This window comes from Eutrema salsugineum, unplaced genomic scaffold (assembly GCF_000478725.1).
Source record: "Eutrema salsugineum unplaced genomic scaffold, Eutsalg1_0 scaffold_1, whole genome shotgun sequence".
Lineage (NCBI taxonomy): Eukaryota > Viridiplantae > Streptophyta > Magnoliopsida > Brassicales > Brassicaceae > Eutrema > Eutrema salsugineum.
In genome coordinates, this window is record NW_006256909.1 from 3,240,362 (window position 1) to 3,256,505 (window position 16,144).

The following is a 16,144-nucleotide window of genomic DNA, read 5'->3' on the forward strand; positions in this document are numbered from 1 at the left end:
CTCTTAAAGACCATATACTTCTATCTCTCTAAGTTTAACATGTCAACAACTTTATTAAAGATCATATTTTTGCTTTATTTTTGCTGTATAGTAACATATAGAGGTTGGTTGTTCAGGTAATAGTAATACACTATTATATTTTCGACTTCAATAAAAAGAAACAAACGTTAGCTGTGTGGCTTAGTTTGAAGTTTCAACCTCCGCCGTCAGAGTCTTCTATACTAGAAAATATGTTTTTAATTAGTTTGAAACTTGGTAGTAGTTATGATGCAAAATATGAGTTTTTTAATTTAATTTTTTTGTGTCGTCAATTATAATCAGCTATGTATGAGAACATAAAACTATATAATAATCGTAAAACATCTATGATGAAATGACGAATTCGAAACTTTCCACATTATTAACAAGCTCGAAAATATAATCAGGGTGACAATCCTTTAAGTTTTCGTGTTAAATTCTTTTATCAGTGTTTTGTTTGATACCGATCGATGGGCTACAGTCTTTGATTCAACTGGAAAAACTGGTAGGTGATAATTCATATCAAGTAATATATCATCTTTTGAGTTATGAACCCAAAAAAAAAAAATCCATGATGAAAAGTTTTAATAGTCAGAGCCATACATATATTTTAAACAATGGAAAATAAAAGTATTTTTTTATTAGAAAATGTAAATTGGAAGGGAGAGAGTAAACAGGCTTCTCAAGTGGGTTAGGTTAACGTGTTAGGAATAAGAATATCCGTAGTAGGAGGTTATCGACGACGTAGTCACGTAAACATTCTTCTCCTCCTTCCCTCTTTTTAAGTTGCTTAAGAATAATTTCGAAGCTTTAATTGAGAACATATTATTTTTATTCAAATATAAACTAATCCAACACCAAACTCATACCTTAAAGCCATCATATTCTGCTCTGTCTAACAGAAACAAAAAAGAACAGAAACAAAAAAAAGCAAAGGTTTCAAACCTGAAATGGCCCATGAACAAGCATCTTAATTGTAATTAACCCTGTTTTATGTTGTGTTTTTTTAAGAAATAATATCAACCGAACTAATCCTGTTTTATTCTTTTGACTTCGCCCGATTGTTTTCCTTTTTTTTTTTTTTTGAATATTTCAACTAAACATGAATTGTCCACTTCTCAAATCCTAAAGATGTTGATAATTTTTTTCTTTTCCAGTTTACGGTTGACCAAAAAAAAAAAATCCAGAAGATGTATCTATGAGAGAGATGGCAAAAGTTAGACTAGTCTATTTTGGATATAGCAGTATAGCATTGGGCATGTAAATTGATTGGACTTGAGTAATTCGAGCAGCTAAATTCACTATATGAACATTCTATTTGCATTGGGCATGTAAATTGATTTGTATGATTTTTGACATAATTAACCTACAAAGTAATTCAAATAGATAGGTCTGGAAAAAAGGTTCAGAGCACAGACAAAAGTCAAAAACTTAAAAGATCGTTTGTTACACAATTTCCCCCCAAAAAAACCCAAATACGAATGTTGTTAAAAAAAAGCTCAAACACAAGTTTTTTTTTTTGTTTAGCTATCAAATATCATACGTAGTTACATACAGTGTTGCATCAATCAATCGAACCGGTCAATAAGGTCAAAATTGGAGAACCATGCTAAACCGGTTTACCATGGTCATTACAAAACCAATCAATGCAGGTAGGTGAATAAAACAACAATCACAATCACATATCATATATACTCACAGACTCACTGGGTTCCTACAACTAAAATTCTCTAAACTGCAATCAAACTTCCCCTCCAAATTCATCTCCAGTCCAAGAATTTCCACCATTCTATAAATCTCTTCAGATTTCGGGTGAGTCGTATCCCCTGAAGAGAAACCAAGCGTCGTTAAAGAACCTTCATTGTCATCAACATCAATCCAACTGCTTCCTACTTCTTTCCTCACCTCTTTCTTCCTCATCTTTTTCCTAATCTCTGCAGCTTCTTCCCACTGTCCTTTCTCTGCATAGATGTTATACATTAGAACATATGAACCCGACAATTCCGGTTTCATCTCCATTGCAAGCTCAGCCACTTTTTCTCCCATCTTCACATTCCCGTGCAGCCTACAAGACCCGAGCATGCTCTGCAACATCGACACTCCTGGTCCTCCAGGAACCTCATTCATAAGCTCCTCTGCTTCTTTTAATCTCCCAGCTCGGCCAAGCATATCGACCATACACGAGTAATGCTCATGAGACGGCTCAAGATTGTAGTCCTTGGTCATCGAGTTGAAAATCTCATAGCCTTTCTCTACCATACCTTTCCTATTACAAGCTGTTAACACAGACAGAAAAGTGATCAGGTCTGGTGCTATGTTTTCTTTAACCATCTCTTGGAACGAGTTCATCACGGATTCAATATCCCCATGGCTTGAATAGGCCGAAATTATCGACGTCCAAACAAATTGGTTCCTTACAGACATCTCGTTAAAGACTTTCTCAGATTCATTGATGCTCCCACGCTTGGCGTACATATCAAGAAGCGCGCTTGAAACAACAGGACAACTATATAAACCCAGTTTCAGTATATGAGCATGGCAACGCTGACCATGCTTTAGAGATATATCCTCTGCAGAAGCTATTGCACTTAAGACACTTCCGAAAGTGTATTCATTTGGCATTGTTTCTGCCGCAGCTGATAAGAACATCTTGAGAGCTTCGTGTGAGAATCCGTTTTGAGCATATCCAGAGATCATAGCATTCCAGGAAATAATCTCCTGGATTTTTATCTCATCAAAAGCCTTCCTGGCATCTTCCAGAGCCTCAAACTTGGCATACATGGTGATGAAACTGTTGCCAATAGACACTTTCGAAACAAAACCAGTCTTGATGCATATCCCGTGAATTTTAAGCCCTTTTTTGATTTGCTCATAGCACTTAACAGCGTTGATTAATCCAACAAATGTGACCTCGTTTGGGACAACACCATCTAACCGCATCTCATGAAAGATGGACACAGCGGCATCTTTATTCGCGGATATCATTGTTGTCCAAGAGATAACATTCCGCTCACTCATTTGGTAAAACACTGATTTCGCAGCTTCTACAACCCCACACTTCCAGTAGCTTGACATCAACATATTACCAACAGAAACAAGTGTTTCATAACCTCTTTTAATACACAAACCATGGATTTGCCTGGCTAGCTTCAGGTCGGTTTCGTGACAACAAGTTGTAATCACGCTAGTAAAAGACACGTGATCAAGCTCCACCCCTTCTCGCATCATCTCCCTAAAGACAAGCACTGCTTCAAACCCGAAATTGCCACCTTGAGAAAGTCCTGACAACAAAGAGTTCCATGAAATCATATCCTTAACCGGCTTTTCATCAAAAACTCTCTTAGCATCTTTGAAACTTCCATCCCGCGAATACATTGTTATAAACGAATTCCCAACGACAACATCAGACTCGAGTCCAGATTTCACCACAGTAGATTGCAACTGCAACCCTAAACGAAATCCTTCAGAGCCCACACAGAAAGAAAGAGCGGTGGAATAAGTGAATGCGTCGAAAACCACTCCGGCGGATTTCATCCTAACAACAAAATTCAGAGCAACTTGATTGTCATCAAATCCAGAGAGTATAGTGTTCCAAGAAACAACATCAGGATCAACCAGATTCTCAAATATGCACAAAGCATTGCCAAATCGACCGGCATTTCGGTACATACCCATTACAGCGTTTGAAACGCAGATAAAGGAAGTAAAACCAGACGTTATGGAAAATCCGTGGATTTGGCAACCACGTCTTGGGTCTCCACGACATGCTTTAAGTGCTAGGCAAAGAGTGACCTCGTCCATAATACGCCCAGAAGAACCCAGCTGGAGATTTTCCGTGAAGATCGCAAGGGCTTTCGCCGGAGAGTTTCTCCGTAAGGATTCACTGATTGAATGGTTAATGTAGGTTGTCGCATTTCTTTGGGAACTTCCATCGAACAGCTTGTGAGCAATTCTAGAAGGCGAGCAAAACCTTTGAAAAGTTAAGGACTTTGAGGGATTACAGTGTAAGTAACTCAGAAGGGTCATGAGAAGCAAACTAGTCGGATTCCAATTTACCGACGAATGGATTATCGATGAAGAAGAGAGGTTTTAGCTCCTGTGGGAAATGGTGACGAACTGAGCAAAATAGAGTTTTGAGGGTAAAGTTGTGATTTACGAAAGAGTTAGAGGGCAATACGGACAAGCTGGTGATTGTTCTTTTTAAAGTGTCCGCTAGGTTTTTCTCAAGCTTAGTCATTCTATCCTGTGGCTTGGCGTTTTCTCAGGTAAAACCCTAGCGATTCTCGACCTGAACCTTCTTCTTTGCTCTTTGTAGTTCTCCGATTTGCACTCTCTTCATGCTGAACCATAAGCGACGAATTCGTCATAATTTGCATAATTCTACACTGATATGACCGGTTTAGTCTATTTGGTGCCATAAATTTTTGGGTGAATATCTCTGTCTTTGGAACGTCAAGGTCCTTGTTAGTTCTGAGTGATTCTGAGCATGCTTTTCTCTAGAAATTGTAAATTTGGATGGATTGCTTAACGATTTATCTCGCGTGCATGCTGTTTATTTGATCCTGTACATTGTTCAGCTCATGATTATCTCATATCTGCAAGACATTGTCATTAATTGATGGGTGTAGAAGTTCTATAATTTTCCGGTTATTTGTCACTGACTGTAGAGTTGTTTTGCTGCTTTGTGGCCAGTGTGAAGTATCCTTTAGTGTGCGATTTTAGTTTTTTCAGTGCTATTATCATCTGTGTCTTCGAAGAAGGTGAAAACTATGACTGAATTATATTTATCCTGAGTGTTTGGTTCAGCGTTACTCTTCGTGACTATTTGATATTCAAGTCTCGTTTGTGTGATTCTGTGTATTCGCTGGTTTTTTCAGGTCATAACTTTGGATACCTTGAGCTATATCAAAAACATGGCAAAAAAGAAGAATCCGCAGGTTTATATGGATGTATGCATTGATGGAGATCCAGCTGAGACTATGGTTTTTGAGGTACCTTGGTGTTTGGCTATGTTAAGGTTTTCTTGCTTGTATTTATCCTGATAAAGGACAAGTGTTGAAATTGTGAACTTCGTTTCTTTAGCTTTTTCCTGAAGTCGCTCCCAAGACATCAGAAAATTTCCGTGCACTGTGCACAGGTTTGTCTCCTGTCTGGCTAAGCTAGTTGCTTCCTTGCTGTATATAAGTTTATTTTTTGGCTTTCCTTCTCCTTTAACATTTATTTCGCCTTATAAAATCTGTGTAGGGGAGAAAGGCATCGGACTCAGAAGTGGAAAACCTTTGCATTACAAAGGATCCTTTTTTCACAGAATAGTGAAAGGTTACTCAGCACAGGTTTCTTTCTGCACCTTTCATTTATTATTGTTATGATGTTTCAGTCTTATAATTTTTTTTATTTCTCTCTCAACATTGGTTGGGTGTTCGCCTTTTAGTCCGTTGCTGTTCTTTATGCTGTAGGATACAGGTCTCATCGCCACACCTGCTTTTCATGTGATATAGTTTTAAGGTTGTACTACTAGTTGTACATGCTCAAACTTAGGTCTTATCATGCAACGACTACACTATATATATGACCAAATTCATGGTTGCTACTGGTCTAACAACCTTTATTACTTTTTGTTTTTCAGGCTGGCGACTTTGTGAATCGAGATGGTATGTACATTAATTATAAAGTTTGGCTTCTGGCCTACAGTTTTCAAGTAGAGCATCCGTTACATTTATTAATACTTGTCTGTTCTGATCTTACATAGGTGCAAACACAGTTTTTTGGGATTATTTACTGTGATAAAGAAATAAAATCTCATTTCTGTAATCGATATTTATCTGATAAGAAGTTTACATGGAACTACATTCATTAGATTGTGGAGGTTCTTGGAATCATAAGATAGCGTACTATATTATGCAGTTTATTTTAGAAAATTCTTATCCTCTGAACATCTTTGTATATTTCATCCACTTTTCAGGTACCGCTGGGGAAAGCATATATGCTGGAAAATTTCCAGGTCGGTTTACATTTGCGTTCTCTATCAGCTATCTCTTTTCATTTACCTCAGCAACATATGAGAAGCTGGAAAGTCTATTTATTGATATCTCTTCTCTTTATTGTTCGTTGCTTAATATTGTATTAACAAAGAGAATTACATTTCAAAGGCATTGCTTAAGTGAATATTTGGTGCTTGTCCCTTTGTTAAGATGATATGTTTTTCTTAGTCCTTTGAAATATGATAGTGAGAAGCTAAAGCAATTTCTGATGTTACCAGATGAGTCACCGAAACTAAGGCATGAGGAGCCTGGTCTTTTATCGATGGCTGTTTCTGAACGAGACAAGTTGGGATCACACTTTCATATTACGTTCAGGCCAAATCATCAGCTTGATAGGTTTCCTTCTTAGTGTTACTTCGCTTATTTTTTAAGACCCTTGAATAAATTATATATCTGATTCATCATTTCAGTAATTGTGGATTTTTCTTTGGGCGTTGCTTCATCTCTGACATTTATGTTTTTTCATCAGGAATAATGTTGTATTCGGAAAGCTTATTCAAGGCAAAGAGGTACTAAAAAAAATTGAACGTGTGGGTGACGAGGAAGGTAAACCTACTGTTAGCGTGAAGATAATTCGTTGTGGAGAATATACTGGAGGTACAAGTATTCTACTATTGGTTACTGCTAAATAAGTCGCGAGTTCGCAATCATAACCAATCCTCATCATTGCATGATTCTTCGATGCAGACAAGAAGAGTAATACTATTGATGGTCGAAAAAGGGGAAAGCACAAGAAATCTTCGAGAGAGCGAAGAAAGAAGAGGCGAAAACACTACTCATCTGAGTCTGAAAGCTCTTCAGATTCTGAAACGGATTCCTCCGAATCTGATAGTGAGTCAGATTCCGATTCGTCATCCTCTGACCTTAGTTCCTCGAGCCATGAAAGGCGGAAGAAGAGAAAAAGAAATTCAAAGAAAGATAAGCACAGGCGGTCTAAACGAAGAGATAAGCGCCATGAGAAAAAGCGGAGGCTGCGCGATAAGAGATTGAAACGCAAGTCCAAAAGGTTTGCAAGTCTTGTACACTTCAGTTGTTTAGAGTTGCTGCTTAGGAGAAAACTATGGGTTTTAATAGGAAATACTGTGTATTATGAGATCCAATTTATATGGATCTAAGCTTGATTAATTTTGTCCCGCTCGTACGTAATAATTTGATAGGCATCCTAACAATCGTTTGCTTCAGTAGGTCTTTTCTGTTTTGAGCATGTGCCAGTAGAACTAATATAACCAGTAGAACTAGTATTACCAGTAGAACTAGTATTACCTGGTTGTGTATCAGAGTTATTTATTTGTGTTCTGCAACCTTTCAGGTCCCCAGACAGCCTTACAGGTGAAGAAGGCAACAGTGGAAGTGAAGCAAGTTTTAGTGATGCTAACGTTAATATTGGGGCAAAAAAGAGGAAACCCAGAGTCTTGAATAGAACCGGTAATCTCTAAAACTTAGATGTTTAGCTTCTGTTTCTGCAAACATCATTTTCTCTGATTTGTTTCTGATTCCAATGGATGGGACAGAATGCTTTGGGGTGCCATTTGAAACAACATATTTCAGTACCAGTATTGCTTTTCGTTTAAGCATCATGTTGATCAAATTTTTATCCCCTAATTTTTATAGGCCATTTTATAGTGTTTCCGTACTTATTTTGTTTTTGACTGCAATATTCAATCAGGTAATTCTCCACCAGGGGTAGAAAAAGAAGCTGAATCACTTCACCAGGACAAAAGGGAGGGTCCGGATTTGCTTGACAAGGATGACGGTGCATCAGAACACATTTCTGATAGGCAACCTGATGTTGTCGATGATCATCCTGGCAAATCTAGGTCTAGTTTCCAATCTCTCAACATATCAGTTAATGGGTAATCTTTCTCTTCTCCCATATGGAATCTTATGAAAAAGTTGCTGTGCAGGAGCCGGAGCTTCAGTCCTAAGAGGAAAGCGAGTAAGAGCACGAGTGTTAGTCCCCGGAGGAGTCAGAGTAAGAGCCCGAGTTTAAGTCCTAGACGGAATGTGGTCAGAAGTCCTGCTAAAGGTAGCCGACAAGTGAAGAACTTGATAAACAGTAGAAGCGAAAGCCCAGGGAGTGAGGAGAAACGCAGAAAAATTAGGAGGAGCCCTACCAAAAGTATTAGTAGAAGTCCAGTGCGGATGAAAAGGGGAAGAGATATTAGTAGAAGTCTTTCAAGGAGTATAAGCAGAAGTCCATTGAGGAGCCCTAAAAGGGGTATTAGCAGAAGTCCAGTGAGAGGTAGGAATGCCCGAAGCCCTAGCAGGAGCCCCGTAAGATCTGCATCTCAAGGAAGCCTTGGGAGGGGCGCACTTAGAAGATCATCAAGAAGATCACCTAGCAGAACCCCAGTGCGGTCTTCTAGAAGAAGCCTGAGCCGGAGTCCTATCCGATTATCTAGAAGAAGCCTGAGCCGGAGTCCTATCCGATTATCTAGAAGAAGCCTTAGCCGGAGTCCTATCCGATTATCTAGAAGAAGCCTTAGCCGGAGTCCTATCCGGAGCCGGAGTCCCATTAGATCACCTAGGAGATCAGTAAGCAGGAGTCCAGTTCGATCGTCTAGGAGGAGTGTGAGCAGGAGTCCGATTCGATCATCCAGGAGAAGTATCAGCAGGAGTCCTGTTAGAGGAAGAAGAAGAATGAGTAGAAGTCCAATTCAGGCGAGGAGAAGGAGTCCCCGGCTTAGATCCCCTCTCAATGATCGTAGAAGAAGTTTATCAAGAAGTGCTTCTCCTGATGGGCGCATCAGGAGAGGGAGAGGATTTAGCCAGAGATACTCTTACGCTCGTAGATACAGAACCTCTCCATCTCCTGATCGATCTCCTTATCGCTTTAGTGATAGGAGTGACCGTGACAGGTGAATATCACGCACCCAATCGAAAACCCTTTTTCTGTTTTACACATTCCCACTCACATGCTGACCCTTATTCATAACGTTTTTTTGTGTGTGTAGATTTCGAAGTCACAGGAGGTACTCGCCAAGACGGTTTAGAAGTCCATTAAGAGCAAGAACACCTCCAAGGTACTTGCTTTTTTTCTCTTCAGTACATTGGTTTCTACTTGTCCTTTTGAACATTTAAAAGACTCAGGAATAGAGAACTAAAGTTGGTGCTCCAAAGGAAATTAGTTGTTGATTTCACAGTTGGATATTATTCTCAGGTATAGAAGAAGAAGCCCCTCTGTATCACCTGGTCCCCGTTATCGCCGGCGTTACAGCCGCAGCCCAATCCGAAGCCGTTCACCATTTAGAAAAAGAAGGTCACCATCCTCCAGCCGCAGCCTAAGTCCATCGAGGTCAAGATCAAGATCATATTCAAAATCTCCCATTGAGACAGAGAAAGCAAGATCGTTGTCAAGATCACCATCCAAAGCAAGGTCTCCATCGAAATCAAGTTCGTCATCCTCGGATAATAGCTCAGGTGGGAAAAAGCCATTAGTAGCCTATGATTAATAATAACCTCTAAGTCAGAGACCCATGTCTTATGATACGGGGTCAAGTGACACCCCTTCCCTTTTTAATATTCATGTTTAACCTTTTGTAATATACATTTCGGTTTTATGGTGCCTTGCATTGCACTCAGTTAATTATATGATATTTGTTGAACTTCAAATAGACAAGATTTTTCTTTAATGAATAAAGTCAGTCTTCCATGTTACATACAACAATGATACACTTGAGATATTTGAGATAATTTTTAAGAGAATAAACAACTTACAACCCTAGTAAAATACTTTATAGATCCACCATTGTTCTAAGTGCTGGTTTCTTTACCCGCAATATGGTAAAGTAGTTACTTACGTAAGACATCTGCATTATATTGTAGGTTGTTTGATGCTCCAACATTCTTATAATTTTATCATTGTTGATGTTTGCCGACAAATCTTTATTTTCCTTTTTTTTTTTTTTGCCAAATTTCCGACAAATGGTAACCTTCCAATATAATTCGTTGCGGAGTTGGTTTTGGTATGTATATTTTTTTGCTTACCTCTTTTAATAAAAAACTGGCTATAAATTACAAAATATTGACATTTTAGCTGGTTGCAAATTCGCCCACAACTTTTGAAGCTAACAATTTGAACCTATTATCACACTAGTTTTTGTGTCCACCGACAGGTGATATAGCGAATAAGAGAAACAGGCTGTGACCAGCGAACAACGTGGATTATATTTTAAAAATAAAAATGATAATTTGTTTTGTCCTGTCTCTTTCTTGCAATAAGATTTGGCCACGTCACATAGTAGCTGGCGCGTCTAGTGGGGGAGAAACTAACGGCTCGGCTTTAAAAACAGTGAGACAACCTTAGCCGAGCTGAGCCGAACAGTGGGAGAGGAAGAGGCTATCGTCTCCGTCGGTGAAATATCTACTTGTCATTTTAAAATAAGAAAAATAGAAACACTCTGCGATAAAATAGGTAAAGCCGATTGTTGAAGAGGAAGCTTGGATCAGAGAAAGATAGATATAGAGAGAGAGTGTCAGTGTGAACATCCTTTTTAGTGGAGAGGATTCTCGAGATGCCGTATTGAATCGGCGAAGAATTTCCAAATTCAATTTGTAAATCTCTCTCGTTGACCTCAGTCATTAATCAGCGATGGAGGCCAGTGCCGGCTTGGTTGCCGGATCCTACCGGAGAAACGAGCTCGTTCGGATCCGTCACGAATCTGACGGCGGGGTTAGTTTCATCTCTGCTTTCTCAGTTTTCTTCTTTTCTTCATTTGGTGTTTTTGTTTTTCATTGCTTACGATTTTGATGGGTAGATCTCATCAAGATTTCTCCATTAATTTTCTCTTCTGTATTATGTCTTTTGGATCAAAAATTGGATCATGGAAACTCAGATTCCGATCTTCCACTGAGATTTCACTTCTGTTAGTGTAGTTGGGTTAGTCTCAAGTGGCTGAAAAATGGAAACTTTTCTGTTCCAAGACTTCAATAGTTGTGATTAGTGATCATTTCCGGATCTATGAACTAATGCCGCATCTTTTCTTTCCTCTTACGGAAAGTGTCGGTGGATTTCAGTTTTAGATTCTTAATCCAAGGATTTAATTCGTCAGCTTCTTTTATTATTGGCTCTCAAAGTCCAGTACTTTACTTATTGAATTTCTAGCTCATCTAGATCTCGTTAGATCACGCATGGGCCACATTTCCTGTATTGTTACTTTGCCATGACTGTGACTCGCCTTAATTCAGATCGGCATTGATTCGGAGATGGCTCTCGTTGATTGTTTTGGAATTTAGATCCGTACTGGTCTGTTCCGATAGTATCTAATACTCGATGACTAACAATGTTGTAACTTTGGTGTAACTGCAGCCCAAACCTTTGAAGAATATGAATGGTCAGATATGTCAGATCTGTGGTGATGATGTTGGGCTCGCTGAAACTGGAGATGTCTTTGTGGCTTGCAATGAATGTGCCTTCCCGGTGTGTCGGCCTTGCTATGAGTACGAGAGGAAAGACGGAACTCAGTGCTGCCCGCAATGCAAGACTAGATACAGACGACACAGGGGTCAGTTGTCTTTTTTTTTTTTTGTGTTCATTCCATATGGATTTTTCTATTTAGTCTTCGTTGCTGATGTGTTGAACAACTTTTTGAATGTTGCAGGGAGTCCTCGTGTTGAAGGAGATGAAGATGAGGATGATGTTGATGACATCGAAAATGAGTTCAATTACACCCAGGGAGCTAACAAAGCGAGACGCCAACGCCACGGTGAAGAGTTTTCTTCGTCCTCTAGACATGAATCTCAACCAATTCCTCTTCTCACCCATGGCCATACGGTAGGGACCTACATAATAGTCTAGAGGATTTATACTACTCAAGAAATCTCTAGATTGGGACATTTTCATTTTTGCTTTTCACATCAACGCTAGATTGAACAATATTAACAGTAAAGTTTTCTGATAATACATGTTCTTCCAAGTGCAGAAATTATGATTTATATTGTTCGTTGTGTCTGTTTTTAATAGGTTCTTAACCTTTTCTATACACAGGTTTCTGGTGAAATTCGCACGCCTGATACACAATCTGTGCGAACTACATCAGGTCCTTTGGGGCCTCCTGACAGGAATGCTCTTTCATCTCCATATATCGACCCAAGGCAACCTGGTAATTTTTAAATTTCTGCTTTGTGCACCAGGCCTTCGTTAGGCGTGATTCCTATTCATTTACAACTTTTTGGGTACTGTAACTGATAGCTCCCTCTGAAATTGCAGTCCCTGTAAGAATCGTGGACCCGTCGAAAGACTTGAACTCTTATGGGCTTGGAAATGTTGACTGGAAAGAAAGGGTTGAAGGTTGGAAGCTGAAGCAGGAGAAGAATATGTTACAGATGACTGGTAAATACCATGAAGGGAAAGGAGGAGAAATTGAAGGAACTGGTTCCAACGGTGAAGAACTCCAAATGTAAGTTAAACCCAGTGTCTTTTTTGCTTTATATGCTCTAGTTTCGTTGCATTTTTGCAATGTGCATTTGGACATAATGAAGTATCTTCTATTCACATTTGAGATTTTTTTTGTTTTTCCACTCAATATTGGATCTCGTACTTTCAGGGCTGATGATACGCGACTTCCTATGAGTCGTGTGGTGCCTATCCCGTCTTCTCATCTGACACCTTATCGAGTTGTGATCATTCTCCGGCTTATCATCTTGGGATTCTTCTTGCAATATCGTACAACTCACCCAGTGAAAAATGCATATCCATTGTGGTTGACCTCGGTTATTTGTGAGATCTGGTTTGCATTTTCTTGGCTTCTTGATCAGTTTCCCAAATGGTACCCCATTAACAGGGAGACTTATCTTGACCGTCTCGCTATAAGGTTGGTCAAGTTTATGCATCCTACTCTTATCTCATTTTCTTGGTTCTAAATTGATACCTTCTTCCATAGTTTTGATAGTTGACTTTCCACTGTAAATTTAATTTCATTATGAAGAAGGTTGTGATTAACTGCAAATCTGAAAATTATTTATAAAATTACCTTCTGTGATATACTTGGAATGTGAAGTTTTAGACTAGATTATGAGAATCATGCCTAAGGAAGTGCTTGATGAGAAGAGAGTTTAGTTAGTATACATATTATCTCCAATGGTTTGATTTTGGTTTTCTTATTGTAGATATGATCGAGACGGTGAACCATCACAGCTAACTCCTGTTGATGTGTTTGTTAGTACGGTGGACCCACTGAAAGAGCCTCCTCTTGTAACAGCAAACACAGTTCTCTCGATTCTTGCTGTGGACTACCCGGTAGATAAAGTAGCCTGTTATGTCTCAGATGATGGTTCGGCTATGCTTACGTTCGAATCCCTTTCTGAAACTGCTGAGTTCGCAAAGAAATGGGTACCATTTTGCAAGAAATTCAACATTGAACCCAGGGCCCCAGAATTCTATTTTGCCCAGAAGATAGATTACTTGAAGGACAAGATCCAGCCTTCTTTTGTTAAAGAGCGACGAGCTATGAAGGTCATTTAAAAAGTCCATCTGCTTCTTATCCCTTAGGAAAACTAGACATTGACTCATAACATTTACTTGGCTTGTAATGACAGAGAGAGTATGAGGAGTTTAAGGTGAGGATCAACGCACTTGTTGCTAAAGCACAGAAAATCCCTGAAGAAGGCTGGACAATGCAGGATGGTACTCCTTGGCCTGGTAACAACACTAGAGATCATCCTGGAATGATACAGGTACAACGAGGCAATCACTTTGATTAGTCCAGAAAGAATAACCTACAAGGGAATAATTCAGGACATTTTGTTTACGCTACATCGTTTTGTTTCAATTTCAGGTGTTCTTAGGCCACAGTGGGGGTCTGGATACTGATGGAAATGAGCTGCCTCGGCTTATCTATGTTTCTCGTGAAAAGCGGCCTGGATTTCAACACCACAAAAAGGCTGGAGCTATGAATGCCTTGGTTTGTTAGCTTTCAAAATCCTACTGTGTCCTCTATTTTGTTCTCTTGTTCAGTGGCTAGGAAACTTCTCCTTGTACAGCCTTCGCTTCATATTCTTTCGTCTAGGAAAATGTGATCTGTCCTGATTTAGCTTCTCTTCACATTGACAGATCCGTGTTTCTGCTGTTCTTACGAATGGAGCTTATCTTCTGAACGTCGATTGTGATCACTACTTTAACAACAGCAAGGCTATTAAAGAAGCCATGTGTTTCATGATGGACCCTGCTTATGGAAAGAAGTGCTGCTATGTCCAGTTCCCACAACGTTTTGACGGTATTGATTTGCATGATCGATACGCCAACAGGAATATCGTCTTCTTTGATGTGAGTTTCACTCCCTCATTCACTCTACTATCTTTTGTTTCTCGCTTGTTCATATTTTTGTTGGATATACTCGTTTCTGCTATGGGCTGACCCTGATATTTGTTATCCTGGGCAGATTAACTTGAAGGGGTTAGATGGTATCCAGGGTCCAGTATATGTGGGTACTGGTTGTTGTTTCAATAGGCAAGCTCTATATGGGTATGATCCTGTTTTGACGGAGGAAGATTTAGAACCTAATATTATTGTGAAGAGCTGTTGCGGGTCAAGGAAGAAAGGAAAGAACAGCAAGAAGTATAACTATGATCAAAAAAGGAGAGGCATCAACAGAAGTGACTCGAATGCTCCACTTTTCAATATGGAAGACATCGAGGAGGGCTTTGAAGGTTTGATTGCGCTGATTGTTTAATAACATCACTTCTTCATGTAATGTTATAAGCTTACGATTCTTGTTTATGCAGGATATGATGATGAGAGGTCTATTCTAATGTCCCAAAAGAGTGTAGAGAAGCGTTTTGGTCAATCGCCGGTATTTATTGCGGCCACCTTCATGGAACAAGGTGGCATTCCACCAACAACCAATCCCGCTACTCTTCTCAAAGAGGCTATTCATGTTATAAGCTGTGGTTACGAGGACAAGACTGAATGGGGAAAAGAGGTACAGTTTTCAAATGCAGCCACAGACTTTTCTGTTCTCTTTCTCTTTCTCACCTCTCTGATGACATCTTATTTGGCATCTTTGTTAGATTGGTTGGATCTACGGTTCCGTGACAGAAGATATTCTTACTGGGTTCAAGATGCATGCCCGGGGTTGGATGTCGATCTACTGCAATCCTCCACGCCCTGCGTTCAAGGGATCTGCACCAATCAATCTTTCTGATCGTTTGAACCAAGTTCTTCGATGGGCATTGGGATCTATCGAGATTCTTCTGAGCAGACATTGCCCTATCTGGTATGGCTACACCGGAAGGTTGAAACTTTTGGAGAGACTCGCGTACATCAACACCATTGTCTACCCTATTACAGCCATCCCTCTCATCGCCTATTGTATCCTTCCCGCTTTTTGCCTCATCACCGACAGGTTCATCATACCCGAGGTTCGTAAAACAGACCACACTCTTATCTACTTTTTAAATACCATCCTGTGAAAGTTCTTTTTTTCGATCTTCATCATCTTGTTTTTAAAAGCTATAACAACATTGTTGCAGATAAGCAACTATGCGAGTATTTGGTTCATTCTACTCTTCATCTCGATTGCTGTGACTGGAATCCTGGAGCTGAGATGGAGCGGTGTGAGCATTGAGGACTGGTGGAGGAACGAGCAGTTCTGGGTCATCGGTGGCACATCCGCTCATCTTTTCGCAGTCTTCCAAGGTCTACTCAAGGTTCTTGCGGGTATCGACACTAACTTCACTGTCACGTCCAAAGCCTCGGACGAAGATGGGGATTTCGCAGAGCTTTACATCTTCAAATGGACAGCTCTTCTCATTCCACCAACCACCGTCCTACTTGTGAACCTCATAGGCATTGTGGCTGGTGTCTCTTATGCTGTAAACAGTGGATACCAATCGTGGGGTCCGCTCTTCGGGAAGCTTTTCTTCGCGTTATGGGTCATTGCACATCTCTACCCGTTCTTGAAAGGTCTATTGGGAAGACAGAACCGAACGCCGACCATCGTCATTGTCTGGTCTGTTCTTCTCGCCTCCATCTTTTCGTTGCTTTGGGTCAGGATCAATCCCTTTGTCTCCGTCACTCCCAATGCCAACAACTTCAATGGCCAAGGAGGTGTCTTTTAGACTCTATTTATATACGTTTGTGTGCATAT

The 16,144-nt window shown here is 39.8% G+C and overlaps 3 protein-coding genes across 5 annotated transcripts; 2 read left to right on the forward strand and 1 right to left on the reverse strand.

The window, feature by feature from the left end:
* Nucleotides 1-1,597: 1,597 nt before the first annotated feature.
* Nucleotides 1,598-3,965, reverse strand: LOC18029953 (pentatricopeptide repeat-containing protein At4g32430, mitochondrial). Its single transcript, XM_024149654.1, has 2 exons — nt 3,690-3,965; nt 1,598-3,553 (listed from the first exon to the last, which is right to left on the reverse strand). The coding sequence occupies exons 1-2, from the start codon at nt 3,782-3,784 to the stop codon at nt 1,714-1,716; spliced, it is 1,935 nt and encodes a 644-aa protein (XP_024005422.1). The 5' UTR covers nt 3,785-3,965; the 3' UTR covers nt 1,598-1,713.
* A 290-nt stretch (nt 3,966-4,255) lies between these two features.
* On the forward strand, nt 4,256-9,705 carry LOC18029954 (peptidyl-prolyl cis-trans isomerase CYP95). Of its 3 annotated transcripts, none has more exons than XM_024149364.1 (14): nt 4,256-4,283; nt 4,896-5,009; nt 5,101-5,155; nt 5,263-5,351; nt 5,645-5,669; nt 5,981-6,019; nt 6,278-6,395; nt 6,529-6,656; nt 6,747-7,065; nt 7,369-7,484; nt 7,726-7,876; nt 7,964-8,917; nt 9,014-9,082; nt 9,220-9,705. In XM_024149364.1, exons 2-14 carry the CDS (start codon nt 4,932-4,934, stop codon nt 9,509-9,511), a joined length of 2,433 nt encoding a protein of 810 aa, XP_024005132.1. In that variant the 5' UTR covers nt 4,256-4,283; nt 4,896-4,931; the 3' UTR covers nt 9,512-9,705. The 3 variants fall into 3 exon arrangements, with proteins under 3 accessions (XP_024005132.1, XP_024005133.1, XP_024005134.1); XM_024149365.1 differs by lacking the exon at nt 4,256-4,283 and adding an exon at nt 4,763-4,778; XM_024149366.1 differs by lacking the exons at nt 4,256-4,283; nt 4,896-5,009 and adding an exon at nt 5,475-5,523 and having other exon boundaries at nt 5,103-5,155; nt 9,220-9,703.
* Nucleotides 9,706-10,393: 688 nt separating this feature from the next.
* On the forward strand, nt 10,394-16,115 carry LOC18029955 (cellulose synthase A catalytic subunit 1 [UDP-forming]). Its single transcript, XM_006412414.2, has 14 exons — nt 10,394-10,731; nt 11,368-11,563; nt 11,660-11,832; nt 12,046-12,160; nt 12,268-12,457; nt 12,605-12,871; nt 13,167-13,512; nt 13,596-13,733; nt 13,835-13,960; nt 14,110-14,322; nt 14,438-14,705; nt 14,781-14,977; nt 15,066-15,416; nt 15,528-16,115. The coding sequence occupies exons 1-14, from the start codon at nt 10,651-10,653 to the stop codon at nt 16,113-16,115; spliced, it is 3,249 nt and encodes a 1,082-aa protein (XP_006412477.1). The 5' UTR covers nt 10,394-10,650.
* The last annotated feature ends 29 nt before the right edge of the window (nt 16,116-16,144 follow it).

Bases quoted from the DNA above. Each gene is read 5' to 3' on its own strand.
- LOC18029953 (XM_024149654.1), bottom strand. From the start codon at position 3,784: ATGTCGTGGAGACCCAAGACGTGGTTGCCAAATCCACGGATTTTCCAT. The intron at 3,554-3,689 runs GTATGTACCGAA...TTTTGTTGTTAG, and splicing joins CGTTTCAAACGCTGTAATGG to GATGAAATCCGCCGGAGTGG.
- LOC18029955 (XM_006412414.2), top strand. From the start codon at position 10,651: ATGGAGGCCAGTGCCGGCTTGGTTGCCGGATCCTACCGGAGAAACGAG. The intron at 14,323-14,437 runs GTGAGTTTCACT...TATCCTGGGCAG, and splicing joins GGAATATCGTCTTCTTTGAT to ATTAACTTGAAGGGGTTAGA. The intron at 14,978-15,065 runs GTACAGTTTTCA...CATCTTTGTTAG, and splicing joins AGACTGAATGGGGAAAAGAG to ATTGGTTGGATCTACGGTTC.
- LOC18029954 (XM_024149364.1), top strand. From the start codon at position 4,932: ATGGCAAAAAAGAAGAATCCGCAGGTTTATATGGATGTATGCATTGAT. The intron at 6,396-6,528 runs GTTTCCTTCTTA...TTTTTTCATCAG, and splicing joins CCAAATCATCAGCTTGATAG to GAATAATGTTGTATTCGGAA. The intron at 7,485-7,725 runs GTAATCTCTAAA...ATATTCAATCAG, and splicing joins CAGAGTCTTGAATAGAACCG to GTAATTCTCCACCAGGGGTA.